The 17734-nt window shown below is 41.4% G+C and overlaps 1 protein-coding gene across 1 annotated transcript in view; it reads right to left on the reverse strand.

Moving 5' to 3' along the window:
* Positions 1-17734, reverse strand: part of LOC144683773 (uncharacterized) — a 285552-nt gene that overhangs the window by 197354 nt on the left and 70464 nt on the right. The window contains exons 4-5 of the mRNA XM_078547194.1: positions 11766-11859; positions 7516-7653 (exon numbers count right to left, since the gene is read on the reverse strand). Of these exons, the coding sequence (XP_078403320.1) occupies positions 7516-7653; positions 11766-11859 (232 nt within the window). The remainder of the gene's footprint in view (positions 1-7515; positions 7654-11765; positions 11860-17734) is intronic.

Genomic DNA, 17734 nt, shown 5'->3' on the forward strand with positions numbered 1-17734 from the left:
TTAATATATTTCTTCTTCAAATAATTATGTAATCCCTTCCTAAAGTTATGATTAATATAGAAAATGTCTCCAGACACTTAATAGCGTAATTAAACTGTAACTGACAAAGCTGAAGAAGGAGATCTTAGGAAGGATTGCTAAAAGCTTAGTCAAACAAATGTTTTTTTTGAAGGAGGCTGTTAATAGAAGAGAATGAAGTAGAGCAACATAGAGAATTATGGGAGAATTCCAGAGCTTACCACTTAGAAAGATGAAGGCATGACCACCAATGACAGTGCAAAGTGAGTGGGGGAATGCACAAGAGCCCAGAGTTGGAAGAATGTAATACTCTCAAAGGATTGTAGAGCTGGAGAAGGTTACAGAGATATTGAGTGGTTAGCCAATGAAGGGATTTAAACATAAAGATGAGAACTTTAAATTTAAGGCTGGAATTCAATGTGGGTTAGCAAGGGTGGGTGAATGGGAAAGTGGTGGACTTGGATAAGAGCATTAAGGTTTGGCAGAAGCTGATGCTCATGGAGAAAGAGGGATGGGAGACCAGTCAGGAGGGCTCTGGAATAGTATTTGAATAATTCATTGCATAATATTTTAACTTTATGTTACTAAGATTAAGCTTCAAATAATCTTTCACTGTTTACCTGCTCGAGTCCTTTCATAAGTTTCAACACCTTTGGCTGATTCCCCCTTATGATTGTTTTAGTGAAAACAGTCTGATTTCAAGACTGTTATTATCATATCTTCTCAATGTTGATACCCTCTCAGGAAAGCAGCAGTTCACCATTCTCATGGCTTTAGCATCGTTTCTATAATGAGGTGACCAAACCTGCACCCTAGATGGTAAACTGATCAATGTGTTGTACAAATTCATTATTACCTCCTTGCTTTACTATTCAGTGACCCCAAATATCAAACCCAGAATCCAATTTGCTGCTTTTAGACCTTTTTCCAACTACAATCCTCTTTTAAAAATCAATGCAACTGCAATCCTGGGCTCCACTGTTCCCCCAATCCATTGAGAGTCCTACCATCGAAGGTATGTTTTTATTCACTCTCCATTTGTTTCCTGAAAATGTACCCCATTTCACATTTATTTATGCTCAACTTCATTTCCTACATACCTGCCCACTCCCCTAACCTTAGTCCTCCTGCTTATTGAACAGAACAGGCATTGATATAATAAAACAGTGACTGATCCTCTAACCATTTAAAGTGAAGACATGTGTCAATCACAAAAAGTAATTTGTCACTAACAAAGTCTGCTGTTGTGGGACAGAGGAGATAGAATCGCACTATTGTCAGTGTTAAGAAGTCTAGAATAAAGTGACATGTATATAACTTTAAAAAAAAAGATTTCGGATAGAGGGCAGCAGTAACATTTTTTACAGAGTTGTGAGGCTACAGAAAGCACCACCAGTGTTAGTTTATAAATTTCAAACTAGATCAACATTTAACTCCAGGGTAAAACAGGGATACAGTAACAGGGTAGGAATATAGAAATAGGCCTTGCAGTGGTTCAGCTGGAACAGATGCTTGCATGTTAAAATTCCTATGTAAAAGTAGTTAAGACATGGGGCAGAATATTTCGCTCAGCATGCGGGCGCACACCCGACACTCTCGAGCTTAAAATAGTGCGTGATGATGTGGGACCAGCGTCCCGACATCATCGCGCACTCACGTGATAGTTTGGTCGGCGGGCACGCACTAAACTCAGAGATCGCAGTCGGCGGTCCGTTTCCTGAATGCTCCCAGGCTCGCCGATCGTGCCCGCCTACCGAGCTGAAAATTCAGGCCATGTTCAGCCTTTGTAATTCAGCCTATCCAAAAGAACAGTCACGCACTGAGCTCAAAAAACATTCTGGTTCTTCACAAAGAAAGCATTGAGAATGATGTAAATTCTCGAGCTGTCAGTACAACGTGTCAGTGAAAATGCTACTCTTTGTATATCACAAACACTTGGGTTTGTCTCTGATAAAAGATAAACTCCCAAATTATAGCTCTTTTTCCTCATTTGGATGCTGATTCACCTGCTGCGAATTTCCAACATTTTCTATGTTTATTTCAGATTTCTGACATTTGTGGTTTTCTTTCTCCATATTCAATCTATCACAGTCTGATGACACAGTGCCTCTTGAGCTGTCACTGTGGTATGTTTATGTGGGAAAAGTGCTTTCTAAAGCATCTGTTCAACTGTTATTGCTAAAGTGACATTAATTTCACATTTGCAAGGAAATCAGAGGTGTGAGAATTATAGAGTAATTATACTAGAGTAGTTATAACTACTTTAATTACCCAATATAGACTGGGGTGGTAATAGCTGAGAGGGGAGGGAGTTCATAGAGTGCAGTCAGGAGAATTTTCTTCAGTATGTTTCTATACCAATGAGAAAGGAGGCACTGCTAGACCTGGTTCTTGGTTCAGTAGGGGAACATTTAGAGGACAGTGATCATTGTATCATCAGGTTTAGGTTGGCTATAGAAAAGGACAAAGAACAATCCAGAGTAAGAATAATTAACTGGGGAAAGCCAACTTCAATGGGGTGAGAATGGGTCTGACCCAGATAAATTAGAATTAAAAGTTGTTAGGCAGAACTGTAACTGAACAATGGGCTGCCTTTAAAGAAGAGAGAGTTTGGGCACAGTCAAGGTTCTTTCTATGAGGGGGAAAGGTCGGGCAAAAAATCTAGAACTCCCTGGATAGAGATAGAGATTAACTTGAAGAAAAAAAATACATTTATGACAGATGTCATGTGGATAATACAACCGAGAACCAGATTGAATATAGAAGGTTCAGAGGGGAACTGAAAAAGCAAATAAGAGAAGCAAATTTTGTGAGAGTATGAGAAGAGACTGGCAGCCAACATAAAAAAGAATAGAAAAGTCTTCTATAAATAGTAAAAGGGTGGTAAAAGGAGAAGTGGGGCAAATTAGGGACCAAAAAGTGGATTTATGCCTGGAGCATGGGACATGGCTGAGGTGGGAAGTTATTACTTTGTATCTGTTTTTCCTGAGGAAGAAGATGCTTCTCAGATCATGGTGAAAGAGGAAGTCATTCATGCACTTGAAGGGTTTAAAATTGATACGGAGGAGATATTAGATAGGCTGTCTCTACTTAGTAAAGTTGGTAAGGCACTGGGACTGGATGAGATGCATCCAAGGATACATAGGGAAAAGAGAGTGGAAATTGTTGAGGCACTGACCATGACTTTCCAATATTCCTTATACTCAGGTGGTGCCAGAGGACTTGAGAATTGCAATTGTTACACCTGTGTTTAAAAAAGTGTATAAAGATAAACCCAGCAACTACCAGGCCAGTTAATTTAACCTCAGATGTGGGGAAGCTTCTAGAAATTATAATTTGGGAAAAAAACTAATAGTAACTTGGGAAAATGTTGCTTAATTAAGGAAAGCCAGCATGGATTTGTTCTCTCTTTTCAGAGAGTAGAAATTGTTGTTTTCCCCTTATACTGGCATTCTTGCAAAGTGTCCTGATGAGTGCAAGACGAAAAGCTTTGATGTGTCTCTTTTTTTCAGCAATATTTAAGTTTGGTTCCAGGGATGAGGAACTTCTGTTACCTAGATAGAGTGAAGAAGTTGGGACTGTTTTCCTTGGAGAAATAAAGGTTGTGAGGGGATTTGATATCGGTATTCAAAATATTGAGGGGGTCTAAACTGAGTAGATAGAGAGAAACTGTTCCTATTAGTGGAAGGATTGTGAACTATTAGTGGAAGGTAGTTGACAAAAGAAGCAATGGAGACATGAAAAGATTTTTCATGCAGCAAGTGTTTAGGATTTGGAATGAGCTTCCCGAGAATGCGTTGGAGGCAGGTTCAATCAAGGCATTCAAGAGAGAATTGGATTATTTTCTGTAAAGGGCAACAGGGAGAAGGTAGGCGAATGGCATCAGGTGAAGTGCTCCTTCAGAGGGCCAGCACAGACACAGAGCCAAATGGCCTTCTTGCTGTAACCTTTCTGTGATTCTATAATTCTATGAATTTTAGTGAGCTGTAACTGTTGTCATGTTTGACTAAAATAAACCCTTCCTTCCAGAAGACCAAGTATAACATATTGCACAAGCTATTCAACCACATATTGATTTCCTCTTTGAACTTGCCCACATTTTATACAATGGTTTACAACTGACAACTACCACTTCAGCATCTCCTAGATGACACGCTCTCTAGACATGGGGCCAGACCTTTGCTACCAAGGCAGGTAGCTCATGTTGGGAAATTTCCTGGCTCTGCAGAGCTGCCTTGGTCATAAGTCACAACCAATTTTCATTCCAGGGAGTGGGGTGGGGTGTTTTAGAGTCAGGCCGCGACTCCCTGAAGCAGATCATAGGTGGCCACAGGTGGCAACAAAGTGCCGAGGCAGGCTGGTTAAAAGGCCTGCCTTGGTTCTCTGGGAATGTTGACTTTGTTCCAGTTGTTTGTTCACATTTTAGTCCCTCTAGCCTTCACTCCTCACACTCCATCACCCCTGCCCACTCCCTAGGCCACCTCCATGCCAACTCACGCCATCATGCCCCTGCCTGCCCCTCAATGGCCCCTCATACCATCCTTGCCAACTCATGCCCACCACCCAATCCTAATGGCCCCTCATACACTCCATGCCAATTCAAGGCACTTCCATGCCCATTCACCCAGTATAGATTCTGTACAGGACCCATTAACTCTATAGTAACAATGGCATGTGTGGAGTTCCTTACAAAACCACCCAAGCATAATTTCTTTAAAAATAACTGCTGTCGCTACAATGCTATAAAAATGTTAATCAACCAGACCTGTAAAATATCAATAAAGGAAGCTATAATTGCTTGCACTTCTTTATGTTGTGCAAATAAACATTGAGCCATTGACAAGAGAGATCTTGAAAAAAAAACTTCTTATAACATCACAAAACCAACAATAATGCAAAGCTTTCCCTTCTCTGCACTCATGAGCAGAATTTTACGACAGCAGGATTTTACGTGCCCGCTGTCGTCAATGGGATTTATAACAGCCGGCCACATTTTACGGTCCTGACCCCGCCGAAACAGGGCCATAAAATTCTTCCCCATGTTAACAAAGCAAATCTTTTCATCAGAATCTTGTCTCTCAGCCAAGCCTCATTATGCATGCATGGGTTGGGGGGCATGAGTTCGCATGGAGGGTATGAGGGATCATGGGGGTGGGCGGAAGGGGTATGGGTAAGACCTTTTGATCTTGCCTTTCAGAAGGTTCCCATGTCTAGACTGTGGTTCTCAATTTTTCTGCAGGGCCATGAACCATGAGCCATGGAGAAGCTGGCCTGACCCCACAAGAATTTCAGGGGGTGGGGTGCAGTGGGGGTGGTGCTAGGAGTGGCCTGCCTCTGCAATAGAGTTGGACAATTTGGGAGTGTAGGGCACGAGCTCACCACCTCATCCTGCTTTGTTGAAAATTGTGGACAGTGGGAATTTGGGTGGCAATCCTGGAATTGGTTCCTGCCCACCAATTTTAAATGGCTCCAGAGTGCTTACAACTCCATAAAAATCTGGCCTATGGTCTTGAGTTTAAAACAGATACAATTCTGGACATGAACGTTTTTGGAGAATTTGCAAGGTCAAATTTTCCTTTTCTGTGCCTCGTGTAGAAGTTAGAGAAGGCAGCAGTATTTATCACAAATTTTGACGTATGTTGCAACAGTTTTCTGTCCTTTAGAATGAACAGATGGAAAATCTTAAGGAACTTGTGACTAAATTTGTGATAAGTAATCCTACTCTGCCAAGCATCTAGGACAGGTAGTGAAAGAGTAAAGTCTGCTCCACCACACTTGATCATTGGAACAGTACATCACAATCGACAACCAGAGTTTCAAACGCACACTCACTACTTTAGTAGCTCGAAATAATTACATTAAGCCAAATCCGAAATACGCTACAGTGATGTATTTAATGACCATGAATGTTTATCACTCAGCTGTTAGTGATTTTATCCCTTCCTCTCTTAATTATGGCCTGAGTTTTAGAATTAGTGGATAAACATCAATGCAGTGCAGCGTAAAGAACATTCATGCAGTGTGTGAGAAATTGGTTCTCATTGCATCTGTTTTCTAGATAGAAAATTAGGGCAAAAAGCACCGATTTCAGGATGCAATATTCCACGGCTGACTCATGCCTGTATTACAAATGCTGCCATATTGGTAAAGGCAGCTTTTGATACATCCCTGTAACAGAGCATGCTCTGTTTAGGGTTTTGAGAGCATGCGACAGCTGAACCCACCACTGATTCCCTTCCAATCCCCTCAGCAGCCTTTTCTAATCTTTCTTTAATATGTACTCTTCTAGTTCCAAATAGACATAAGAACTTAAGAATTAGAAGAAGGAGCAGGCCATTCAGCCCTTCGAGCCTCCTTCACCATTCAGTAAGATCATGGCTGATTCTAATCTTGCCTCAACTCCACTTTGCCTGCCCTACTCATAACCCTCAACTCCCTCATAGATCAAAATTCTGTTTAACTCAGCTCTGAATGTATTCAATGCACCAGCTTCCATTGCTTTCTGGAGTAGAGAATTCCAAAGAACAATGACTGACTGAGAGAAGACTTAAATGGGTGACTCCTTATTCTGAAATTATGCCCCATAGTTCTAGACTCCCCCATGAAGGAAACATCAGCACCTACAGTCAAGCCTCCTCACAATTCTAAATGTTTCAATGGGATCACCTCTCATTCTTCTCATATCCAATGACCTGCACACCCTCTCCCCAAAGACAATCCCTTCATCCCAGGAATCAACCCAGTGAACCTTCTCTGAACTGCCTCTTACTCTTAAATAGGGAGACTAAAACTGTATGCAGTACTCTTGGTGTGGTCTCACCAATGTCTTATAAAGTTTTATTAAGAGTTCCCTATTTTTATATTCCACCCCCTTGCCATAAAGACCAACATCCATTTGCCTTTCTAATTACTTGCTGTACCTGCATGCTAACCTTTGGTGATTCATATATGAAGACACCCAAGTCTCTCTGTACCATAGCCTTTTGTGATCTCTCTCTATTTAAAATATTTTGTTTTTCTATTTTTCCTAGCAAAGTGGATAACCTCACATTTTCCCCCACATTATACTCCATCTGCCAAATTAATACCCATTCAACTAACCTATCTTTATCTCTGTGCCCCCCACAGAACTTGCTTTCTCAAGTATTTTTGACAACAAATTTGGCTACAATACACACTGTCCCTTCATTCAGGTCATCAATATAGATTGTAAATAGTTTCCCATCCAATAGATATTGGGCTAGAATTTTCACAAGGGTTCTCCTGTCGTAACATCAGATAACTGAGAGGGGGTGCAATTGGATTTCAGAAGGGAATTATCATTCCCACTTGCAGAACTGGTGATAAACTATGTTTCATTTTTCTAAACTGGCCTTGAACGTCCAACATGGTTCCATTTGACCAACAAAATAAAATTAAACAAATCACAAATGGCCAAATATCCAGTTGCATTCTTCAGAATCATCATTGCTACTCATACTGTTCCATGGTGCTTACCTGGGCTGTGGTTTGTTTCAGTCTCACAGTTTTTCTGCTTCTCTTTAATTTCTTCAGAGAAGTCTGTGTTCACCACTGGAGTTTTATCATGGTTGACCACGTCTTCATTCGTCTTAACATAATCGTTTTCTTCTCTCTCTGGAAACAAAGATAGGCTTGAACAAAAATGGAGATAACAGCTTGGAGCTTCTATTTCTGTGCAGTCCAGTCTGCGGTTTCTCAACTGTCAAATGAATGGTTAGAAATGGTGGGCTTGGTAACTGCAGAAACAGAAACTCTAGGTCAAAAAAAGACACAGGTCTGATAGTTCCTGAGGCCAACTTTGCTGGTACGATTGCAGCAGAGTGGGAATCCCACCTGGCCCAATCCCTGGCTGACATGCCACTCTGATATCCAAGGAATGAGGTCTTTTGCATATGTAATATGGTCTGCCAACACCTGCAAGGGCACAATAGTGGTGCCCTCCCCAATCCAAGCCAATTCACTCTTTTGAGGTGGAGCTGAAGTTCCAAAGGCCCGATTTCTTTGCTAATTCTGCCACTCAAATTGCAGTTCTATTCTAATGGATCTCCTCTAGGATTCAATGTCTTATATGAGGTTTGGGGGCTTTATGAAGCTTTAATGGGACTCAACTGGTGCGACTTCCACTGAGGCCTTTCAAGGAAGTAAAAGAGAGAAAGAATTCCAGATGACCCCAAAAACTCCCCCAGACAGGCCCTCTTATTGGGAGGGGCGGGTGGGGGTTGCAAGAAGGCCAAATGATCTGCTCATAACACATGCCAGAGCAAATTTTAAGGTCTCAATGGGTGGGACCTTAGCAAACCAGATCGTGATCTGTTTTTTGTGGTGCCTTCAGGTAGAAATCAGACTTATGCCTTCCCATTTGGGAATTTGGGGCCAGTGATTCAAGAGGCTAAAATCCTTTACAACTAATTTACTGAAAATAAAATGTTGAGTGCATCTTGTTTTACAAACAATTCCCAGTGTAGGACATTAACTTCAATTTCCCTGCGAAAATTCAATTGCCTTTGGTTCATTACTACAGTGAAGTCTGAACATATTAGAACTAGATTAGTTTTAATTTTTGAATGATGAGAATACCAAAGTGACAAAATTAAACAACTGCAATTGCTTTCATGCCTGTGTTTGATGAGAATACTATATCTTTCAATCTCCTTTTACTGACACATGCCTGTCTCTTTTTTTTCAAAAAACAGTATATTATTTAAATAGAGAGAGATTGCAGAACTCTGAGGTACAGAGGGATCTGGGTGTCCTGGTACATGAAACACAAAAAGTCAGTAGACAGGTACTGCAAGAGATTAGGAAGGCAAATGGAATATTGTTGTTTATTGCAAGGGGAATGGAATATAAAAGTAGGAAAGTTTTGCTGCAACTGTACAGGGCCTTGGTGAGACCACATCTGAAATACTGTGTACCGTTTTGATCTCCTTATTTAAGAAAATACATAATTGCCACTCACCATCCTGACTTGGAACTATATCGCTGTTCCATTACTGTCGCTGGGTCAAAATCCTGAAACTCCTTCCCTAACAGCACTGTGGATGTACCTACACCACATGGACTGCAGCGGTTCAAGAAGGCAGCTCACCACCAACTTCTCAAGGGCAATTGGGGATGGGCAATAAAAATGCTGGCCTAGCCAGTGATGCCCACATAGGGGGTTACCCTGTGAGGAAAGGTTGGACAGGTTGGGCCTGGTTTCACTGGAGTTAAAAAGAATGAGTGGCGACCTTATTGAAACATATAAGATCCTGTGGAGACTTGACCGGGTGAATGCTGAACTGATGTTTCCCGTTGTGGGAGAGACTAGAACTAGGTGTCACAGTTTAAAAATAAAGGGGTCTCCCATTTAAGATGGAGATGAAGAGGAATTTTTTCTTGTAAGTCTGTGGAACTCTCTTCCCAGAGAGCAGTGGAAGCAGGGGTCATTGAGTGTTTTTAAGGCAGGGTCAGATAGATTCTTGATTGACAAGGGAATCAAAGGGTACAGAGGGTAGACAGGAAAGTAGAGTTGAGGCCACAATCAGATCGGCCATGAACTTATTGAATGGCAGAATAGGCTCAAGGGACTGAATGGCCCACTACTGCTCCTAGTTCGTATGTGTGCACTCAATACTGAACAGCAGGTGCAGATTTCAGAATGTAAGGTCATATTTCTCTACATATGAGCCGCAAAGTGGATCATCTGTTTAATTCTGTGCCTGACTTCTACTTTGATATTGGACAGACCAGCTACTAAAAATCATTTGCCTGGAACTTCTGCTGGAGCTTCCTCTAATTGTCCACTGTAAATTAGTGAAAAATGAGAGACAGTTCCAGAGAACCAGTACTAAATGATTGTTACTGCATTTCTCTGAGATTTCTATGGTGGGAGAATGGGGAACAGCCACAGAAATTGAACTCAATATTAATCGAAATAACCTTCAATACACTCTTAATTATTTTTGAATACTGCTTTAGAACTGCTTAGTTCACTGATCTGAATATTAATGTTAAATTGGAAACCTTGCTTGGAGATATGGGAAACATTACTGTTGATTTAATGGGACTCTTCTGAGGCTAGTGTTAAAATGCTAGAATGGTTAAATAAGTGGAAGAAAGTTCAAATAGTTTGAGAAATAAAACCCTTGTTTAGTCACTTGTTCAGATGACTAGTAACATGTTAAATGTCAGGAGTATTAGCTATGGCACTTTCCTGTCTAATTTACTGATATTCACCCAAGAAAATCACTCCAATTAATTGTAATGTTGCAGTATATTGAGTAGCATTAAGTATAGAAATGGATAAAAAGTATAATGAAATAATTCTATATACAGAACATGCTTGGAGCTTCAGTTTATCCAGTCAACCAATAAATCAATTAATGAATATCATTATATTTTTCAGCAGGACTATTAGTTGTAATTTTGTGTATGAGGTGGAAAAATACAGGGTGGAAGTCAAAAGAGTTGTCCTGTGGAATTTACCCTAGTGGTCACTGGATAAAGCTTGGATAAATTGTACTCAGGTACCAATAGATGACAGATTTTGTGTAGCCTAATGCATGCTTCAGCAATTCTGGTTGAACATTGCACTTGTATATGTGAGTACAAGGAAGACAGTTCCAGGCAACTGCATTTTCTTTGCGTTCTACAAACACTAAAATGGTTATGTGACATTTGTCACCAAAACTTCTGAATTAAATCAGAATATTGTACTGCAGCTGCAGCTACCCTGATGCTAATGACAAAAGAATGGAACCCTTATAATGTCACTCCAGTTAAATTCTTGTGTAGGGAGTCTGCAATCTGCAAATCAATTTGCTTTCAAGAAGTGCCTTTAATGTGGAAAAACATTCCAAGGTGCTCCATAGAATCATAATTGGACAAAAATGGATGGCAAGCCAAAGAAGGAGATATTAAGGGTGACCAGCCGCTTGGTCAAAGTTTTCAAGAGGGTATTGCAGACTTGCTACAAATAGTACAGTGTACATTGTTGAAAATGATGTTTAACATGACTGCTGCTTTTGTCTGCATTGAGCCCTGGTTAAGACTTGGATTTTGATTTCTGGAGGCACAAAGTTATTAATTAAAATGAAATGAAATGTACCTACTTACAAAAAAGAAGAATACCAATAGGGCTTTAGCAAGGCAGGAATGAATAATGAAGTCCATCTCTTAAAAGAGATGGCATTTAATAAATTAACTAACAACTTCTATAAAGCAAGCCTTTGTTTTCACCACACTTGCCCTGCTTCCTCCCTACCCCACACCCCCAGCCTCCCCCCACAAAGCTGTGACTTTGGCCCCAAGTGTTGGGAACAATGTCCTTGTAATGCTATGTATCTGTCCATTAATTGTCACACGTTTCCATCATGTTTACCATCCACAAGTAGTCTGAAATGCAGCTGTGACATTTAGCTGCTAAAATAGAGATGTACAATCTGGCCCATTCCTTAATGGTCACTGCACTTGTAGGTTCTCTTTGTAGACTGGTAGCTTAAATAAGCATAACCTGGGGTAAATAAGAGGCTAATTTTTCAGAGAAGTTTCTGTAGATTGGCAGCAACTTTCAAATCTTCAACTCCTACCCTTGAGGAGAAATCAAATTTTCAAGGGCACAAAATCCAGCAGGAAAAACTAACTTTTGTATACATTTGAAACTTTGTATTGGCATCTCTGAAATAAGAGAGGTCTTTGCTAGAAACAAATCTTTGATAGACTGACAAATAGGTATGTAGACATACCTGGATTTGCTTCAAGGATGCCAGGAATAACTGGACAACTCAAGGGAATGTCAGCATCTTCAGCGGTTTTGTGGAAGAGGTCGAAGGAATACTTCTGTAAAATGCAAAGTAACACACTCCTGTTACGAGCAATCATACCATTAGCTCATATTAATACAGAGAGGAATAAAACAAGGTATTTGTCAACTATTTGTTCCTTTTCCCGAGGGTCCTGCCATTCTCTCAATGATATTAGAGTCATAGAGTCATAGGGGTCTACAGCACAGAAAAAGGCCCTTCGGCCCATCGAGTCTGCACCGGTCAAACAAGTACCTAACTATTCTAATCCCATTTTCCAGCACTAGGCCCATAGCCTTGTAGGCCATGGCATCACAAGTGCACATAAATATTTCCTAAGTGTTATGAGGATTTCTGCCTCTACCACCCTTTCAGGCAGTAAGTTCCAGATTCCCACCACCCTCAGCATGAAAAAGTTCTTCCTCACATTCCCTCTAAACCTCCTGCCTATTACCTTAAACTTACGCCCCCTGGTTATTGATCCCTCCACCAAGGGGAAAAGTTCCTTCCCTATCTACACCTCTCATAATTTTATACACCTCAACCATGTCCCCCCTCAATCTCCTCTTTTCCAGGGAAAGTAACCCCAGTCTATCCAATCTCTCCTATAACTAAAACTCTCCAGCCCAGGCAACATCTTGGTAAATCTCCTCTGCACTCTCTCTACTGCAATCACATCCTTCCTAGAATGCGGATTCCAGAACTGCATGCAATACTCTAGCTATGGCCTAACCAGCGTTTTATACAGTTCCAGCAAACCTCCCTGCTCTTTTATTCTATGCCTCGGCTAATAAAAGCAAGTATCCCACATGCCTTCTTAACCACCTTATCTACCTGTCCCGCTGCCTTAAAAGACCAGTGGGCATGCGCACCAAGGTCCCTCTGATCCTCGGTACTTCCCAGGGTCCTACTATTCATCATGTATTCCCATGTCTTGTTTGTCCTGCCCAAGTGCATCACCTCACACTTATCCGGTTTAAATTCCATTTGCCACTAATCAGCCCACCTGACCAGCCCGTCTATATCCTCCTGTAATCTAAGGCTATCCTCCTCACTATTTACCACCCCACCAATTTTCATGTCATCTGCGAACTTACTGATCAACTCTCCTACATTCAAGTCTAAATCGTTTATATATACCCCAAACAGCAAGGGACCCAACACCGATCCCTGTGGAACCCCACTGGACACAGACATCCAGTCACAAAAACACCCCTCGACCATCACCCTCTGCTTCCTGCCACTCAGCCAATTCTGGATCCAATTTACCAAATTGCCTTGGATCCCATGGGCTCTTACCTTCGTTATCAGTCTCCCATGCGGGACCTTATCAAAAGCCTTGCTGAAGTCCAAGTAGACTACGTCAAATGCATTGCCTCATCTACACACCTGGTCACCTCTTTGAAAAATTCAATCAAATTGATCAGACCAATTAACAAAACCTATTAACAAAATTAACCTATTAACCCCTTAATAAAACCATGCTGACTGTCCTTGATTAATCACTGCCTCTCCAAGCGTAGATTAATTCTGTCCCTCAGAATTGCTTCCAATAGTTTCCCCACCACTGAGGTTAGATTGACTAGCCTGTAGTTCCCTAGTTTATCCCTTCCTCCCTTTTTGAATAATGGTATCATATTGGCTGTCCTCCAGTCCTCTGGCATCTCTCCTATTGCCAGAGAGGTATTGAAAATTATTGCCAAGCCCCTGCTATCTCCTCCCTTGCCTCACTCAACAGCCTGGGAAACATTTCACTCAGGCCTGGAGATTTATCTACTTTTAAGCCTGCCAGACCAGTTAGAACCTGCTCGCTTTCTATGCTAATTTCTTTAATTATATCACAGTCCTTCTGCCTGATTTCCATACCCACGTCATCCCTCTCACTTGTGCACACCGATACAAAGTATTCATTTAGAACCCTACCTACGTCTTCTGGCCCCACACACAAATTACCACTTTGGTCCTTAATGGGCCCGACTCTTTCCCTAGTTATCCTCTTACTCTTAATGCACTTGTAAAATAACTTTTGGATTTTCCTTTATTTTACCTGCCATTGTTTTTTCATGCCCCCTTTTTGCTCTCCTAATTTCCTTTTTAAGTTCCCCCCTACACATTCTATACTCCTCTAGGGCTTCCGTTGTTTTGAGCACTCAGTATCTGCCATAAGCCTCCCTTTTTCTCTTTATCCAATCATGTATATCCCTCGACATCCAGGGTTCCCTAGATTTGTTGGTCCCACCCTTTGTCTTTACTGGAATATGTTGGCCCTGTACTTTCCCTATTTCCTTCCTGAATGAGTCCCACTGCTCTGACGCAGATTTACCTAAAAGTAGCTGCTCCCAGTCTAATCTGGCCAAATCATTATTAAAATTGGCCTTCCCCCAATTAAGAACTCTGATTTCTGGCCCATCCTTGTCCTTTCCATAACAACCTTGAATCTAACAGAGTTATGATCACTATCTGCAAAATGCTCCCCCACTGATACCTCTACCACTTGCCCGGCTTCATTCCCTAAAATTAAGTCCAGGACCTAGTAGGACCTTCTACGTACTGGCTTAAAAACCTCTCCTGGATGAATTTTAAGAATTCCACTCCCTCTAATCTATCACACTATGACTAATCCAGTTAATGTTGGGGAAGTTGAAATCCCCCACTATTACTACCCTATTATTTTTACACTTCTCTGAAATATGCCTACATATCTGCTCTTCTATTTCTCTCTGACTGTTTGGGGGCTTATAACACACTCCCAGTGATGTGATTGCTCCTTTTTTGTTTTTAAGTTCTACCCATATGGCTTCATTTAAGGAGTCTTCTAAGATGTCATCCCTCCTCACTGCTGTAATTGATTCCTTGATCAATATTGCAAAACCCCCTCCTCCTTTACTTCATTCCCTGTCTCCCCTGAAGACCATATATCCTGGAATATTGAGCTGCCAATTCTGCTCCTCTCTCAACCATATCTCTGTGACAGCAATGACATCATACTTCCATGTGTTAATTTGTGTCCTCAATTCATCTGCCTTATTCGTCAGACTCCTTGCATTAAAATAAATACCACCCAACCTTGCCAAGCTCCCTTGTGCCTTAACTGGCTTATAATTTGCTCACTTGCTCTCTTCTAATTTTGGCTGTGCATCTCCCCCCGCTGAACCTCCTCTCAGGATCCTATCCCCCTGCCAAGTTAGTTTAAACCCTCCCCAACTGCACTAGCAAACCTCCCCACAAGGATCCCATTCCATTGGTCCCATTCTGGTTCAGGTGCAACCCGTCCACCTTGTACAGGTCCCACCGCCTCCAGAAACGGACCCAATGTCCCAGAAATCTAAAGCCCTGCACCATCTCTCCAGCCACGCATTCATCTGGACTAACCTCCTATTTCTATACTCATTAGCGCGTAGTACCGGAAGTAATCCAGAGATTTAAGGTCCTGTTTTTTAATCTGTTTCCTAAATTCTACTTGCAGGACCTCATCCCTTCTTTCTCCCTGTCGTTGGTACCAATATGTACCATGATCTCTGTCTGATTGCACTCCCCCTTTAGAGTATTGCAGTGTTATGTCTGAATAAACACTAACATTGGTGTTCATAACTAACTGGTTAAATTTCCAGACCATCAAAAATACTCCTGTCAAAGCATAACAAAAAAAAACCAAGATGTGTAGTTGCTACAATGAGCTGCTTCCCACCAGGGGGACATTTGGAGGACAGGTAACAGTTATCAAGCACCATACATATCAGGGAGGAGTTCAGGTCCCCCGTGGAAATTCAGGACCAAGATGTACCAGGTGTGTGCATTTGTATGTGTGCAGTGTACAGTATTATGTTTGGATGTATGGTGTATTTATGTGGATACAGTGAGAATTCATAAGCTTGTGTTTATACAAACATAGACTGATGGAGCATAGAAAGTAGCCATTTGGCCCCTAGAGTCTGTGACAGCTCATTGAAGGAGTGAAGCAATTAGACCCATGCCCCTGCTTTTTCCCAACAGCCTTGTAAATATTTCCCCTTCATGTACTTATCCAATTCTCTTTTTGAAAATTATTATTGAATCTACTCCCACCACCATTTTAGGCAGTACATTCCAGACCAGAATAACTTGCTCCTTTAAAAAAAATCACTTTTTTGCCAATTACCTTAAATCAGAAGATCATAAGAAATAGGAGCAGGAGTAGGCCATTTGGTCTATTAAGCCTGCTCTGCCATTCAGTAAGATTGTGGATGATCTGTACAGAAACACCCAGGTTCCTCTGCTCCTGTACCCCCTTTAGAATCATACCCTATTTTAATGTTATCTCTCCGTGTTCTTCCTACCAAAATGAATCATCTGCATTGAATTTCATCTGCCACTTGTCCGCCCATTCCACCATCCTGTCTATTATCTTTTGAAGTTTAACACTACACAGTTCACAATACTTTCAAGTTCCGTGTCAACCACAAATTTGAAATTGTGGCCTGTACACCAAAGTCTAAATCATTAATATTCATCAGGAAAAGCAGGAGTCCTAACCTTTGCCCATAGACCGATAGAGTCATGGAACCATAGAAAAGTTACAGTACAGAAAGAGGCCATTCAGCCCATCATGTTTGTGCCGGCCGAAAAAGAAAAAAGAAAAAAACTAGCTGCTCATTTTAATCCTGCCTTCCAGCACCTGGTCCGTAGCCTTGCAGGTTACTGCGCTTCAGGTGCAGATCAGTTGAGGGTTTCTGCCTCAACCACCAAACCAGGCAATGAATTCCAAACACCCACCACCCTCTGGGTGAAGAAGTTTTTTCTCATGTCCCCTCTAATCCTTCTACCAATCACTTTAAACCTGTGCCCCCAGTAACTGACCTCTCAGCTAGGGGAAACAGGGCATTTCTGTCTATTCCACTAAAAAACAACCATTCACCGCTCTTCTATGTTTCCTGTCACTCAGCCAATTTCCTAACCATGTTACTACTGCCCCTTTTATCCTATGAGCATAAACTTGGCTCACAAGGCTTTTGTATGAAGCTTTATCAAATGCCTTTTGGAAGTCTGAAACAAAAACAGAAAATGCTGGAAAAACTCAGCAGGTCTTTCGAGTCCATATGACCCTTCTTAGAAAGGTCATATGGACACGAAGCGTCATCTCTGTTCCCTTCTCCTCAGATGCTGTCAGACCTGCTGAGTTTTTCCAGCAGTTTCTGTTTTTGTTTCAGATTTCCAACATCCACAGTATTTTGCTTATAGCCTTTTGGAAGTCCATGTACACCACATCAATGGCATTACTCTCATCAACCCTCTCTGTTATCTCCTCAAAAACTCAAGCAGGTTAGTTGCCCTTAAAAAATTTGTGCTGTCTTTCCTTAATTAATCCACTTTTGCCCAAATGACTATTAATTTTGTCCCAAATCATTGTTTCTAAAAGCTTCCACACCACTAAGGTTAAACTTACCGGGCTTATCCTTACACCCTTTTTTAAACAAGGGTGTAACATTTGCAATTCTCCAGTCCCCTGGCACCACACCTGTATCCAAGGAAGACTGGAAAATTATGGCCAGTGTCTCTGCAACTTTTCCCCTCACTTCGCACAGTACCCTTGGATGTATATCATCTGGCCCTGGTGTCTTATCAACTTTAAGTGCAGTTAACCTAACTAATAACTCCTCCTTATCAATTTTAAACCCATCAGGTGAGGTGTCTGAATTACCTTCTCTTTCACCATGACCTGAGCAGCATTGTGTACCTTGGTAAAGATAGATGCAAAGTATTAATTTAAAACCTCATCCATGCCCCATCTCCATGTGTAAATCCCCTTTTTCGTCCCTAATTGGCCCCATTCCTCCTCCTACCACCCTTTTACTATTTATATGCCTGTAGAAGACTTTTTGATTCTCTTTTATGTTAGCTGCCAGTCTCTTGTCATACTTTCTCTCTTTGTTTCT

Source organism: Cetorhinus maximus, chromosome 1, assembly GCF_964194155.1.
Source record: "Cetorhinus maximus chromosome 1, sCetMax3.hap1.1, whole genome shotgun sequence".
NCBI classification, from domain to species: domain Eukaryota; kingdom Metazoa; phylum Chordata; class Chondrichthyes; order Lamniformes; family Cetorhinidae; genus Cetorhinus; species Cetorhinus maximus.